Here is a 16,761-nt window from a genome sequence, read left to right as displayed (position 1 = left end):
AGGAGAGGAACTACCAGACCCCCGTCATCAACAAGTGCCCAGTGGAGAGAGTGGACAGCTTCAAATACCTCGGAGTTCACATCACGCAGGACCTGTCATGGTCCTGTCACATCAACACCGTGGTGAAAAAGGCCCGACAGCGTCTCTACCACCTCAGACGCTTGAGAGACTTCCAACTGCCCTCCAAGGTGCTCAGGAACTTTTACTCGTGCACCATAGAGAGCATCCTGACGGGAAACATCTCAACCTGGTTCGGGAACAGCACCATGCAGGACAGACGAGCTCTACAGAGGGTTGTGCGGTCAGCTGAGCGCACCATCCGCTCCGAGCTCCCTGACCTGCACTCAATCTACAGCAGGCGGTGCTGGACCAAGGCCAGGAAGATCGTGAAGGACCTCAGCCATCCCAACAACAGACTGTTCTCTCTGTTGAGGTCAGGAAAGCGATTCCGCTCCCTGAAGACCAACACAGAGAGACTGAGGAGGAGCTTCTTCCCGCAGGCGATACGGTCTCTCAATCACACCACCACACAGTACTGACCCACACATATGGTTCTTACACACACACTGGACTTTCTGGACTTTGGTTTTGCACAACACTGGTCACTATATTCTTCATTTCCAGTTAATACTTGTACAGCTGCTGTTATTGTGTATATATTTATTTAGATTTAGATTTCTTCATACATTCTTATATAGTTCTATATTGTGTATTGTGTATTTTGTTGTACAGTTATTTTATTTTCAACTTTAATTTATATATTTTATCTTATTCTTCCCAGTTAAATTTACCCTTCATTCTAATTTGTGTTGTACAGTTATTTCATTTTTAACCTTAATTTATATTTTATTCCTTCCTAGTTAAATTTACCCTTTTTAATTTTTCATATTTATTTCCTATCTTATTCATAGCCTTTTCCTTTTTTTGTTTTCTTTAGGTCACGAGCAGTTGTCCAAGCATTTCACTACATATCGTACTGTGTATGACTGTGTACGTGACAAATAAAATTTGAATTTGAGTACTCGCCCCCTGCTGGCCACAACATAGAATGCAGGATTAAGGCACTTTTCGTGTCGTATACAAAGTGAATTGACAGATGATTGTATGAGCAGCTTTCTGAAAGTATTAAAGGGCTTATCTGGAAATAATTTCACTGCCTAACTGTTTCACTGTCTTCCCTCAACTTGGACTCACAAGTATCTGCTGGGTCCTCACAAACACAGCAAACAGTCAAGAAACAGCGACTACACTTTTCCAGCTTTGAGACTCTCGAAGTGAGTTTTGAAAAAATGAAGCTGACATGGTGCTGCCTTCAGGGTCAGGTGTTTACAGAAACTTCAAGAATGTTAACAGTGCTCTCATCCATTTCCAATTTTATTCTCTTTGAAGACAAACACACTTAGTCCATCTTATGCAAACAGCTGTAAACGCTTGTATTTACTGCCACAGTGCCCTACAGCAACACATTCAGCCTGCTGACAGCTAAATGAGGAGCTGAAATGTAAAGTGCACATTTCAGATGCCGAGTTGTCCTTGTGGCGTTAAGGTGCTGGTTTGATTCCCGTGCAGGTTGAGGAGCAGCACGCTGGGCTGTTCAGTCTGCAGATGAACTTCAGCTTGAGTTTTATTTGTGCATCCATTGAATAAACAAATATATCAGAGTTTAGATCTGTGCAAGAGAGAAAGGGGAAGAGGTCTGCAGTGGCCGTGGTGGTTGGCACTGCTTTGTTGCTCTTATATTGTGGCTTTTTTTTAAATTTAATTAAAAATTTTTGGTGTGGTTGCTTTGTTGTTGGTCTGCTAGTTATTGTGGTCTTTGGTCTCTTTGCTTTTAAGTGTTTTGTTTCTTCAGTTGAGAAACCAACAGGCGCTGACACCTATCCTGCAAAACAGTGACTGTGTTTCTCACCTAAAACACACGATCCAAGTGTGTGTGTGTGTGTGTGTGTGTGTGTGTGTGTCCACGTGTTCTTGTTTAGTTTTCCATTCTGTGGTTTGTCAAGTTTTTTTCTGTTTTCCATCTCTGCTCACATCTGCTGCATACCAACACAAACACACCTCTCTGTTCTCCGTTCAGTTACAAAGAAGCTGCGAAACCAATCGCATTAAAGACTGTTAAAGCAGGTCCAGCGGATCTGGATGTTGTCCGGCTGTGTTCTGACTGAAGATGGAGTTAAGTGGAAAACAAAGTAAAAGCTCAGAATAGATGCTAAGAGCAGGTCTATTAACTGCAGCTCTAATCATACATCACACTAAATATATAAATAAATGCAGAGCTTCTGCCAGGAAGATGGGATGACAGATTTGGTACAATTTAATGTTGCCCTTAATTCATGCTGTGCTATTCTCACACTATAACTCTATTTGCTATTTGTGTGGTGCCACAGAGAGAACAGTGGAGCTGCTTATGTGCAAGTCTGAGGGCAGTTTCCTCCTACTTTTATCACGAAAAACAAGTAATTACATATAGTAGCGTGAGAGGAATGAATTACTGGGGGTCCAGTACAATAACTGGTTATTTGTCCTGCTCCATTTAATTCATTTCAGGTACTGGGTAACTGGAAGATACCCAAAGAAAGCTATGGTATTGACCTGGAAAACAATTGCTCAGAGCATCCTGTGAATCCCATTTAAGCTTACGGACATACAACAATAAGAATAATTAGCCCACCTTAATTAGTGGACAGACATAAGTTGAACAGGTAAAAAAAGTCACATTTACATGTTTTATTTTTTACGTTTGTTAAAGTACATTTAACTTATGCCAAACCTTCTGCAGATGTTGATGTTGTTTGCACCTACAATGGAGCTGAAGCTGGAACTGCTGATCAGAACATTTCAATGAAAAACTTAAACGCAAACAACAATAAACCTCATTTCATTGACAGTTAGACTTACTTCCCACTAATTATCTGGAACCTGTCTGTTGTACCTGTATAGTTTATGGAACCAGTTTGCAATGGAAACCAGTGTGGACCCAGCTTCTCAGCTAAGGACAGCTGGCATAGGCTCCAATCGTACCAAAGCCCCGATGATCAGAGGAAGATGGATGATTGAATGGATGGCACCATAAACTCTCTCTGAGCAGCACATCAGTTTCACCCTCTGTATTGGCACCAGAGATGGGCAGTAACGCGTAATCCGATTACTTTTTTCAGGTAACGAGTAAAGTAAGGGATTACTATTGCAAAAAGGTAATCAGATTACCGTTACTTTCCCGAAAGCAGGTTGCGTTACTGCGTTACTAAAACCGTGATTCTTTTGTGAATGTCTCATGACAGTGACAGAAGCGAGTGCGACGTTCGTGACAACAGCTGTGTGCAGATCAACAATGGATCATATATCGAGTGCAGGAGAGAGTATGAGCGTGCAGCGTTTAAAGCGTGGAAGTACTGACCTTACTTTGAGTTTGATTCCGTAAAAAGTGATAAAAACATTAGTGTCCGCTGCTCACTGTGTGGGAAGAAAACTTCTCTTTACAAAGAAAAAACCCCTAAACTTCCGAGCAAGCACCGAGTGCGCTACCACGTAATGGGAAACTCACAGAGAAACTCGTGGATTCTTCCACTGACCGCTGCGGCACACCTGCACCAGGGTAAACAGGTGAAAATAGAGCAACAGGACCGCTGAGTCTTTGACTTTATTTTCTGCTGTGTTTTACTTGCATCTATTTGAAAGACTGAGTGTAAACACAAAAAAATATTTTATTTTATGTGCTGGAATGTGCAGAAAATAGGTTTAAATGTTAAACAAATTTCTTCCAGTCAGAATGTTGCATATAATGTCATTTTTGCTTGATGCATAAAGTTAAAAGATTAAAACTAATAAAACAAATTTTAAAAAGAGACTTTTATCATTTGATTACATTTTATATGATGGATTAGGTAAAACGTAGAATTGGGCTGAAAGATCTATCGCTTTATCACCTATTCAGGTTGTAAATCATGTTTTTAAAAAGTAACTAAGTAACTAATTACTTTTGAAAATAAGTAATCAGTAAAGTAATGGGATTACTTTTTGGGGAAGTAATCAGTAATTAGTTACTGATTACTTTTTTCAAGTAACTTGACCAACACTGATTGGCACTATGTTAAACTGCATCATTTGTATTAAATGAGAACTTTAATAAAGCTAACGAGACTTAGCCAATAAACCGGGACACCGCTTCTTGTCCACATATGGTCACTTCTGTCTCCAAGAAACAAAAGTTGTTGACCAGAGTGCTAGCATAGAGGCTACAAAGTGCTAGCACAGAGGCTACAAAATACAGAGTTGGTGACATCATGGTGGCTCTGTCTGCTCAGGTGTCTCACAGCTAGCTCAGTATGAACAGAGCTGGTCATCCAAGCATAAGATCAGGAGTTTCTGGGTGTACTTTTTTTTCTTGGCATTCTTACTCTATAATATAAAATGATTCCTGAACATAAACTTTGCCTTGCTGGAAAGCCCTACAACATCCAGGTAACATTGCACAACTTTCACTTATATTTTATATTTCAAGACTAAAAGTTGAGGAAAGTTAGCAAGCACTTCTCTGATTAGTCACCATCTGGGTTTCCTGTATGGTTGTAGTGTCTTCTTAATAATAAGAAGAAGAAGATGAGGAAGAATCTTAGTGCTTTTGTCCAGAGACAACTCCAAATGTTCAGGAGAGATGGAGGTCTTAATGGTTGAGCATTTTAAAGGTCAGCTGGGACTTTCCTGTTAAAACCACTTACAGTCTGATTGTACATGCTCAGATCAGTTAAACAGCTAAAGAGGTAAATTAACTTTTATTTGCTTTCCTTCACATAGTGAACATTTAAAGGAAATAAAGAACAAACCAGGGACATTATTAACTTTCATGAGCTACTCGATTATTCAAAAGGAAAAGCTTTCAGATTGGCTCTTGTCTGGCTGGTAATGCGGTTTTCTGTTTCTGTGTCTCACCTGAGGCTTTCGCCCAGGAATGTGTCTCTGTGTTTAATACAAAACTCCATTTAAAAAGAGACTCATAAAACTGAAAACAGTGGTTAGTGTGAGTGATGGAGTCTGGGTGGTCCGCCTCTCCACCCGGAGAGGGTAGAGCCTGAGGAAGAGGGGGGTCACCACATGATTTATGAGATCTGATAAAGTGTTTTCCATTGTAGAGTCCTGTTTTAGCTCTCTCTCTCTGTTGTTCCTATTAGGGAAAACAGTCTGTATCACAGTTTGGGCAGGTGGTGGCTCGTCGGCGTTCAGCTAAACAGATATTTTTCCGTATGCTTACCGTCAGTATTCCTGTCTTGAGCCAGCGTTGGTCAGTGCTGCCGCTGGTTTTACAGTCAGATGGAGACGTGTGAATTTGCTGTCTGATCTGAAAACTCAGTATGAGGTTAGAAAGCAGTGAGCTTACAAACTCTGCTTCGGGCTACCTTAGCTACTACCAGCACACACCCCAGTCTAACAGCCGACTATCGCTGGTGCATCATGGGTACTGTAGGCTCCTGCAAAAAGAACAGTTCTGCTGCATCTGTTGTCATCGTTTCTGTTTGATGATCATTGTTTTTGACACTTCACGTGAGTCTCTAAAGATGTCAGTGTGGTGATGTTATGTCTTTGTGTCTTTGATATTTACTGCATGACCTCAGACTGTGGACTAAAGATAAAAACTGCAAAGTGCCTCAAACGTGCATTCTTTTTAATGGCCAGCAGGGGGCAACTTCTCTCATTGCAAAAACACGACCTTGGGCTGTATATGTATGTCTATGAGAAAAACAACCTACAGCTCCCACCGCCCTGTGCCTGCAGTAAACATTTCCCTAATGAGTTAATCGATTCAAACAATAGTTTTATGTCATTTTTAGTACAGCGTGATGCTTACTTAGCCAATGAGGGCCTCATTTAGAATAATACAGACAGTTAAGCAGGTTATAATTTTGGGTGTGGCTGCTGTGTGAGGGAGCAGTCGTTACTTTGAGAATGTGGGTGCCCTCAGTTTCTCAGATGCACTCATCGCTGATGAAGAGTAGATCTGAGCAGGCTGAATGAGGAAAAAAGAAACAGAAAAGGATCTCGGCAGAGCTCAGTATCTTACTTTGTTTTTACATTGTTCTGCCCAACTCTTAAATACCCAGCAAAACCAAAATGTTGACAAGGCCATGCATCAGTGTTGACTTAACATGCTGTAAGATTCAAGCTTTTAGTGATTGTTTAAGAAATTCAAAACTCTGTGGCTATGAAAAAAAAATGAAACTAATGGTGGTTATACTTGAATAAACGCAGTCTTGTTCTCAGCCTGTGTGTCTTTACCAAACTCGATGTCAGCGTACAGTCACTCTATTTGGGGAGATTTATTTTAGATGAACTGAGGAAAATGATTTTCAGCTCACTTCATGTAAAATCAGCTCACTGGGGATCTGGCAGGTCACAGACGTCAAGCTCCTGTTTGAAATAAAGTTGCTTTTGTAGAGACTTTTCTTTGTTGTCTCTGCTGCTTTACCCGTGCAAACTTTGTTCTCATGAGCTCATGAGCTCGATCACCAGTTTCAGGTCGTCTGGAATGAAACAGGAAGTTTATTTTGTAAATTATGTTCATTGTTGGAGCCAGAAAGGATGCTCAGAGAAGGTGTGTTCATCTAATAACTTGTTAATCATAAACCATTAGCAAGGAGAGTGCAGTGTGACACCTGGTATATATGCTGACCCTTGTCACCTTCATGCTGTATGATCATCTTTGTTTTGCTGTTATTTATATAAAGATCTCTACAGGAAGCTTGGAGTTTGTCAGATTATACAGAGATGCTGCAAAAGTTTCTAAAGACTTTCTGGAAAAAAAGCTGTGAGATAGCTTTGCTTCCTGTTTTGACATCTTCTACACATGTACCAGCGCAGCAGCGAGGTTGGTCCATCTCAAGGACCAGGACAAATGTTGACGAAGTGATGTCACAGCTGGCACGCGACACATAAACAAGCGATGGCTTGGTTTCACAGACGCAACGCTCAAGTCTGGATTATACTTGGTTACGAACACGGACAACTGAAGGATGGGCCCATGTGTAGCTGGTGCATTGTAATGTAAATTCATATAGTGTGCTTGCAAACCAACTAAACTGTAATAAAAGAAAAATGTTTTAAAAAAAGGAAACGGTTTTTGGTTTAGTCCATGTTCATTTGTCAACAGAACCAGCATGAGACAGCTGTGGTACACATGTTTACTCTGAATGTCGACATGACTGTGAGTCAGCTGCCTGCGCAAACTGCTGTGACTGTGTTGTAATACCACTTCTGAAACCCCTTTCCCTGAAAAATACCCCCATATAATAAAAATAAGAAGAAAAAGAGAAAAACTCCTACAGAAACGAAACACGTGTAAACAACAAGTGTAAGGAGTAAAGCCATTCTGCAAACAAAGGAAACTCAACTCAACTAAAATTTAAAAAACCAAACAAACCTTATGATAAATGACAAAATTATAAGACGTTAGATGACCACACTGGGGTCTACTGAAGGGCAGGATGTGTGGAAAAACAGTACAACAATGGTCCAAACAACACTGATATAAAGGGTTATCGCGTAGTGAAAGTTAGTGGCATGTTTGTCTATTTTGAGGAGAGCAGATGTAAAACATCCTTTAACCTCAGGAAGTCTGCAGGATGTTTTCTGCTCCGAGTGTCATCAAACGCTCATTAACGTCTTCGGTGTCACGTTACAGGATGCAACTTTTTAACATTTTAAAACACGTTTCTGTTCCTCTGCCTCATCACATAAATGAATGAATCGCAGACACATATGCAGGTGTGCACGAGGACCATCGTAAGGCTCGGTATTCAATCCAGAAAATCAAACATTTACTCGGAACACTAATTTGCTCCTAAAATAAATAAACCTGAATGAGAACACATGAACTTAATCCTAAAATAAGAAGTATTTGGACACTTTGGATTGTTGAACTTTACAGATGTGAAGAACAGCTGTGATTACTCTGCAGGCTCCCCTGCAGAAACTTAGGAATCGCTGACTTTATCCACTGAAATGTGACCAAAAACCTGTCAGAATAAAGCATCAGCCAGTGAACCACATCTCAAAAAGTGGCCCCACATCCACAAGTCGCCTCATTACCAGCTAACTGCACTTTACATTTACCAAGTAAAAACAGACTTTTTACATTCTGTAGTGACTGTGACGCCTTCAGGAAGTCTCACTAATCCGAAACCAGCTGAGACAAACTGCAGTGACTTGACTGTCAGCTGAGATTAAACTCTTAGATGTTCTTTAAGAGCTTCAAAGGATCCACTGCAGATCAAAATAACATTCAAACAAGCAAACAAGTGTTCGGAATAATAACTCATTAAACTGACAACAAAATCCGGAAAGAAAGAATCAGATTCAGCTGATTTACATTAACTTTATACGTGTGTGAGAGAGAGAGTGCTTAAAACACACACACACACACACACACACACACACACACACACACACACACACACACACACACACACACACACACACACACACATACAAAGAAAGGAAAAACGGGGCAGAGAAGTTTAAAAAGCGCAGTCTGGTCCTTTAAAGCCTCTCTGAGGCTCCGTGCGGTTTCACGTTTTCATCACTGATCCCAGTCCTGGTTCAGGTGTGGGTGCGGGTCTGGTTTCTCCTCCGGCAGGGGCGGAGACAGTTCGGTGGGGCGGTGTGATGAAGAGGAGGAGCAGCTGGTCTCGGTTCAGTCTGTCGCAACGTTTTCTTCTCTTTGTTTCTCAAGTAAAGTTCTGATGGGCCAGCCGGGACCGCGCCGAGCCGGATTAAAGTGGCATTAAAGGCGGATTAAAGGCTGGGAGCAGCGGGACCCGCAGCGGGTCAGGGGGGACTGGACTCGGCTTCAGGTCTGATCGGATCCGGACCATGGGTCGGTGGGACTGACGGACTTCTGAGGAAACTTTTTTTGTGGCGTTTCCATGGAGATGGGAGTCTTCCCTTCCAGCTGAGGAAGCTGATTAGACTCCGATAAGGTATCGATACTCTGTATTGATCGCGTATTGATCGGAGGGATGGCCGCGCTCCCGCTACTGTTGCTGCTCGTGCTTTGGACCTGCGGACACGCCAAAGGCGCGTTCCCGCTGCGACAGTCCTACAACCTGTACACCAATGGACACGCGCACGGAGCCCGCGCTGCCAGCAGGCACAGGTAAGATGACACGTGCGCGGAAAGGATGGTGATGGTGATGATGATGAGGTTGGAAATGAAGAAAGGATAAGGTGGTGACGTCAAGGTGTTATGACCTCACCACAGAGGAGTTTTATGTGTGTGTGTTTTACTCTGACAGGAAGTGCTTACAGGTTGCTAGTTTGATTCCTGGTTCAGTTCTGCAGGTCTGATATTTAAGAGTGAGCCCTCTGCTGATGTCAGGATCCGATGACATCATGCACCTCTTTTTACATTGTTTCTATAGTAACAGCTGAAATTAAAGGTGAATTTAAGCCTGTTTTTGATATTTCAGGTCAATGAGCACCTGAAGTTTAGTGTAAGCTGATAACTTAATTTTCTGTTTATGACACGTCTCTGTGAAATGTTTGGTTTAGACATCTGAGATGTTTGGACTTAAAACATTTAATTTGCACAGACGTTTAATAACAGCTTCATTCTGTCTCTTCCTGCCGTCCTTTCATTACAGTCACTGCTTCAGATGACAAACAAGCTCAAAGCAGTTTCTGGATTTCTGTCCACCTTCATCCGTTTCCTGTTTTCACAGGGAAAAAGTGTTTAACTTGAATATAAACTGACATGCATGAGGAAATCAAACTCTATAGCGTCATCATTACTAACACTGTGTATCCACAAAGGCAGAGATGTGCAAACAAACTGACATCACCCACTGGTTTACGATCGCCGTGTTGGTGTTTTGCACACAGAAGTGACCACAATTAGGGTGGAGTGGAGTTATCAGCTAAAGCTAGCAAGCTGCATACGTAAAGACAGTATGGGTGCAACTACATCGCACAGATACAGGTAATTAAGTCTACGGAGCATAAAAATATTAGAAGTTCACTCTCTTGAGGTGGAGCACAATCTTCTGTGATTGGCTGTCTTATTATTGGATTTTAAATGCTCCAAAAGTCTTTAAAAACAGTCACAAAGTTTTTTCACTGGCTCTGAGTAGCTGAGGTGAAGCACTGGCCTGCTTTCTCTCCATCCACCTGACACTCAAAGCTTCCGGGGTTATAATAATGTCAACTTTAAGCATTAACATGGTTCAAATGTGTCATCTTGTCAAAAAAAAAAACCCAAACAGTTATCACAAACAGGGAAAATGGCTTTATAGCCTACAGATGTTTTTTGTATCCTGTTTATTTCTGTTGTAAAGTCTGTTTTTTAAATCCAAGGCAATGGGTCGACTCGCTTTAGGAGCCAAGTGGTCATTAGAGGAACTGCAGTGTTTGTCACTTTGTCTTCATTTTTCAGCCCCAAAGGCTGGAAACACTTTTCTTTAAAAGCCATTAACACACATTGTTGTCATAGTGCTTCTGTGATGATCTCAGTCACTGCGCTTCATTTCCACTCTCATCTCCATTCATGGATGGATGTTTGTACCGCATGTTATCAGACATGTCAATCAAAAACACAATAATTAGAAACTGTCACACTTGTCGAAAAAGCGATAAAAGGAAGTGTTTTATTTGGCGGCATCAGGTATGGAATACCGAGGGAACAAAATAACTACTGAAGGAAGAAGTAACTGAGGACACCGTCTCTGTAAATTCCAAGGAAAGGACTGTAAACAAGGCACAAAAAGAGCACCAGAGCATCCATCCTTACACATGGCCATTAAACACAGCTGCACAGAACACATAAATATAAGCTATTAATAAACTTTTTAGGCGAAATTCTGTCTCGCCTCATTTTCATTTCGATTTCACCATATCAGGCTGAACTTGCACTGCACATTCTTCCTTTATAAATAACACTTTATGTGTGGTTTATACAGCCGGGCCTTTCGTGACCTTCCTGGCAGAGAGGTTTAACTGGCACATCCTCTCAGAGCTGCTGACTGTCACTTCACGCACATGCATGCTGACAGCTGTGCTTTAAATAGTTCAGAGTATGTGCCCTGAGTGTGTGTGAGGCTCTTCGTGGTCAGTGTGTGTGAAGATGATGTTGGGTTTAAGTGTGGCAGGACTTTAAACTGAGCTTCTTTCAGCTGCGTTCACACTGAAAGCAACACAAAGGTGATGGCTGATGGACATTCCAGACTCGGACAGGTTTTATGTCAATCAGCAGCTGATGTCAGTCAGCTGTGTCCTGCACTCTCATTGGCTGAGGCTTCAATCACCTGGAAGTTGAGAACAGTTTGTGACATGTGACATTGACTTTCAATAGTTTTTGGTCAATGTGAATCTCTTCTAGTGTGGAGAAGAGTTTTTTATACCACTGCACCTCTTCACAGGAGCTCTTGGAACCTCAAACCACATCCACAACGGCATTTGCATGAATTTTAGTGGAAATAAACCTGCAGGTGTGACACTGGGGCCCTTGTCTGGTTTTCATGTGTATCATTTTGTATAATGGTAACTTCCCCACTCATTTTAGGGTCAGTGGAGGAAGGCGTACCCACTTGTTGTGGGTTCTTGGGTTGGATCTCGATGCTCATCAGTTAAAGTTGGAGAGTGTGAGCACAACAAATGTCACATGTAACACTTTCCACATCAGAGTGTTGTTTATATACATAAATATCGATCAAAAGAGTGAGTAGAAAGATCGATTTTTAACACCGGCGCTTGATGTGAAACAATAATTGCTGAAATATTTTGTCATTGGTGGGGATAGTGTTACTAACCAAGGAAAGTGGAAGAGAGATCGAGGCAAACATTTGTGGCTGAGAAAAAAGAAATCAGATGTTTTATTGTTTTAAAGCTGTATTATTTTTAAAAGGTGCCACACTGTTAGCTTTTGTAACCAAAGCAGTCGCACAACAACAAAGAGAGACAGCTGAGATGTAGCCTGCTAACTACGTTCTTATAAAGCCTGGTGTTTAAAAGCAGCTCTCGCTACGTCACTGGACTCATTCTGCCAGATCTTTTGTCTTCAGTGGAGTGGAAATGCAGACAAACAATACTCTGAAGGAAACTTTCAGCTCCCTGAAAAAAAAAACTTCTTGAGGGAGAAAATTTTAGATGGAAAAACAACTAATGAAGCAGGAGAAGGGTGAAGAAGTCTTTCTGCTCAATCCTTTTCACTTTAGTTATGAACTGAGCAGCTGGGCATGTTTCCCGTGGATTCTTAAATAGTCATAAAGCTGAGTGAATTCATTCATCTAAAAAAAGACGCCTTCATTTTTTCCAAAATGTCTTAAATCAACATTTGAAGATGTGGGAACAGTTGAATTCTATGAGTATTTTTTTTATCAGTGAAATTAAGATCTCTAAATGATTTGTAATAGCTATAATTATCAGAAAGTGCCTTGCATTAATGACACAGATCACAATGGGAGAAGCAACAACATTTATAGTTTGTTTTTTGATATAAAACCATGTTTTTTAATATTTAAGCCAAAGTCTGGGATCCCATCAGCTTATTGTGGATGCTAAGAGCTTTGACGAAATCGTAGAAAAACAAACATATCTGTGGGATGATGTCACTTTCTCATTCCTAAATCTTACTTGCAGGAGAGCTGGTCTTAAATTTAATTCTGAGGGGTGTTAAAGAGGTCTTAAATCTAATCTGCCTCGAGCTGCAGGATTCCTGTTTTCAAATGTTTTTCGTCTTCCAGGTGAACTGTTTATTTAACTGTCAGCATGGTTTCATTGGCCGTGAGTGTTAGCAGCTCACACAAGTGTCTCCAGGACTAATGGAAAAAGGATAAATAAGTTTCCATCTGGAGCGATCCTGACTCAGATGTCACGGCTGCCTGAAAGCTCACGTGTTAGCTTCTTCCTCTTCTTCTTAAAGTCATTTTCTTCCACGGGAATCACAGGATCCGCTCAGCGAGGTGAAAGTAGTGTTGAGTATGAAGCTCCGATTTGGTGAACTTTTTACTGGGGTCAGTCCTGTAAGCTGAAACACTATAAAACTAAACACACAATACACCACATAAAAGTGCAATAAACACACAATAGAGCACAGTAAAAAGCATTCCGCCCAGCGAAACAGGCAGTTAAACCCTCAGTTTGATGTCGGCTGCTAAAAAAATACCAACGTGAAGCGCAAACTCTGAATCTCTCCTGTGGAGTTTGTAAAGCTGATAAATCAACTTTTTTCTGTCCGGCCTGCAGAGCTGAGACGCACGGGGGGCAGAAATTAAACCAACCCACTCTGAGGCAGGAATAAAAAGGTCAGAGGTGGCGTCTGTCCTGACACGAGCAGCATTCACTGACCTGCAGATGCAGAGATAACACGACATCAGCTCCAGTTTCCCCTCATTCCCCTCCCCATCCATCTTTATACCAAGTTTTACTTTTGTTTTTACTTGTGCGTGCATCTTTGCAGAGACGTGTAGATTCATACATCTCTGTTTGTTTCACTCAGCAGATTTATAGACGACGAAAAGCCAGAAAGCGAGCAGTGTCACGGAGCATTGGGAATCTAAAAAATTTTTTAAAAAGAGGGGAAACAGCTGAGACTGATCTGAGCAGCTCGGAGACAGACGTCCGGACATCCTGTCCGCAAGATTCGAGCTCAGAGATTCAAGCTAAACTCTGTACACTGAAGACTTTGTGTTTAGCGTTGTGCTTCATAAAAACCATCCTAGTGACATCAGCTCTGGCTGCCAGATTACTGTAATCCTGACTGCTGTAATCTATTATCAGTGCTGATAACTCAATCTTCATTAATCAGTACCAGAGATGTGATCAGCGAGTCAGCATGTGGAGCTCATAAATCAAGTGTGTTTCAGTTGAGGATAAAATGAGCACATGAATGGAACATCAGTGGGTTTTTGTGGTAGTAAACTAAACTGATCAGTGGCTATAAAGTGTTTCAGGTTTTCTATCAGTGCTGAGATCAGTGCTCTCATTAGAAGCTGCACAGTCACTGTTTATTTATTAAATACTTAAATGACAGATGCAGACGTTTATTCAGATTTTTACCACTGAAGGTGTGGGAGTGTAGTGATGTGGTCACGAATAAACATGAGCGGCATATGAAACCACTGCAGGGTTCTGGTTTGTGCGGTTTCTGTCAGTTTCTCGTTGTCTTTGTTGTGTTTTCTTCTTGTGTGTTCCGTGTTTCCGTCATCACGCTCAGTTGTTCTTCAGCCTTTCTCACTGTTTGTATTGCTCTGAGAATCAGTTTTCCTCATGTGTCTTTTTTTGTTTTACTTCCTGCTTTCCTTTCCTCTTCTTTGTGATTGTTTGCTGTGTCACCTGTGTTTGACAGCCTTGTATCTCCCTTAGTTGGATCATCTCCTTATCTTCTCTAGTCCTCCATCAGCTTCCTGTGCTCCGTGGCAGTCTGCTTGGTTGGATTTTTGTTACTTTCTGGGACTGTTGTTATCGGCTTTTTCCAAAAGCTTGAAGCTTTAGAAAAATCCCGTCTGCGCTTTAGTCCTAAATTCAGTTAAATTCCAAGCAAACAGTCAAAAATCACAAGAAATGAAAGTAACAAGAAGCTTTTTTACCCAATGGAAGTATGTGTTTGGTAACCACATGTCGCACAAAGACAGCATGTGTAGTGTTGTTGTGTTTTTGAATGATGCACGCTCATTTGTATATTTAATGCAACACTTTTCCAAAGAAGCTGTGACAGAAGCACGTTTAACGGCGTGTTGCATCATCTCTTCTCTAAAAAAAAACCACTGCATGCTTTTGGGAGCTGAGAGGCCAACTGCTGTTTTAGAAGCCAGATGTTTTCCCATTCTTGCTGGGATTTCAGTTGTTCAACAGGACCTCCTTTGTCGTACTTTTCATTTTATAATGCTCCATCTGTTTTCAATGGGTGACGGGTCTGGACTGCAGGAGGGCCAGTTTAGCACCCAGATTATTTTATTACAAAACCATGCTGTTGGAAAACCTGTGGAATATAGTTTTCCATCCTCTTGCTGAAATAAGAAAGCCCTTCTCTGAACCATGTTGCTCTTCATGCTATTTATTGTTCAGCATAAACAGGGCCTTCACACATGTGAACGTCACCAATACCGCGATCCCCAAACATTCACAGCTGTTGCTCAGTTGCTGATCTTTGTTTCTGACAGATTCAGCCTCTCTGAGATGCTCTTTTGTATGCACAGTCATGTTACTAGTTGACCTTATTAACTTTGAGATGTTCTAGCACATATTTGTTTTTAGCGCCGCACAACTTTTGCAGCCCGTGAAAAGCTGTTGGAAACTGCTCAGCGTCCCAACTATTTCTGAAATGTGGTTGTAATATCCAGCCCTGACAGGAATGTTTCAGCTGCACTCTAATTTATATGTGCACTAAGCCATAATCCGTCCTTATCCTTGGTAGTTTAGCTCTTCGTGGTAATTAACAGCAACTAACCACACTTCCATAACCCCACTTTTGCACTGTATTAAATCCTTCTACTAGTTTTGAAAAGAGTGGTATGATTTAAAGACATATGTACACCCTTTAACCAAAATAGGTCATTAAAAAGTCATTTATAAACTAACAGAGCCAAACTGTTGCACTGATAATCCATTAAATCGATGGGTGGATCGATCCAAATATCGAAAGTATTGAACCCAACGCAGGTATTAATATCGATGCTAGCGTGATAGGATCAATGCTTTGTTTCTATGCATGTAAATCGCCGAATTGTGTTAAAAAAAAATTTTTTAAGAGGAAGAAATATACCTCAAACATGCACTGTGAAAAATAAAAGTGTTGACTGATAGTGTTGAGTGTCACATTCTTGGCTTTTTTAAATTTTATTTATTTATTTAAAAGCCTACCAGCACATTTAACAACAGAAGGTGACCCAGTGCTTTAAAGACGGGCATATTTACCTGCCAGCTTTAAAATAAAACCCTGTTTCAAAATACACAAAAAGCTGAAAAGTTTGTTTTATTGTATTAACTCATTGTGATCATTAAAGTCAGTTCAGAATTTACAAGTTGATTACAATTAATCTTAGATCGATGCTTTTAAAACTTGAAATTATCGGTATTGGCAGTACTGGGCCTGTATTTATTTGGTATCAGATCAGATGAGATTAACCAGAAGTGCTAAAACCCACAACTACCACTTCTTCCTCATACTGCGGGGATTTACCTTCTGCTGACTCGCCTAACAGTTGGAGCAAATATGTCTGGATCACCTTAGATTCACGATGAACCAATCAGAGCCACAGTTTGGCCGTTAATATTGTGAGCATGTGTTTATCACACCGAGTCTCATCTGAATTTCTAATTACTGTAACTGAAGTCTTAATGGAGATCTTACTGGGGATCGTTGAGATGAACCATGGTATTGATTGATGATTGGCTGCTGTATTTATTTCAACCAAGCAGTCTGATTTACAGCCCCTGATTTCTCACATAGTAAATGGACATATGCTATAATGATTTATGATTACCTTCAACATGGCAATGATGTAATTGGTTTGCTTGTTATCCAGATTATTCAAACGTCATGCATGGATTAGTAAAAGTGGTCATTTTTTGTAATATCTTCATAAATAAATGTCACATTGAAATAAGAAAAAACAGGGACATCATCTTGATGTTCTTAAAATAATAATATCTGGATCCAAGAAATCAGCTCATGTGTGGCGTGGAGGGGATTTTCAGCCTTGGCAGAGGCAGCATACTGCTGTTGTTGATTAACACATGTGACTGCACGTTTAAATTGATCACACACAATCATTTGTG

The 16,761-nt window shown here is 40.9% G+C and overlaps 1 protein-coding gene across 1 annotated transcript in view; it reads left to right on the top strand.

Annotated features, from left to right (window-relative positions):
• Positions 1 to 8,573: 8,573 nt before the first annotated feature.
• The window catches only part of emilin1b (elastin microfibril interfacer 1b), a 30,066-nt gene continuing 21,878 nt past the window's right edge, over positions 8,574 to 16,761 (top strand). The window contains exon 1 of the mRNA XM_026175920.2: positions 8,574 to 9,145. Within this exon, the coding sequence (XP_026031705.2) occupies positions 9,009 to 9,145 (137 nt within the window). The 5' untranslated portion in view covers positions 8,574 to 9,008. The remainder of the gene's footprint in view (positions 9,146 to 16,761) is intronic.

The sequence above is a fragment of the Astatotilapia calliptera genome, chromosome 1 (assembly GCF_964374335.1).
Source record: "Astatotilapia calliptera chromosome 1, fAstCal68.1, whole genome shotgun sequence".
In the NCBI taxonomy this organism is placed as follows: Eukaryota; Metazoa; Chordata; class Actinopteri; order Cichliformes; family Cichlidae; genus Astatotilapia; species Astatotilapia calliptera.
Note: the sequence above shows the minus strand (reverse complement) of the source record. Positions and strands in the feature narration are given on the sequence as shown.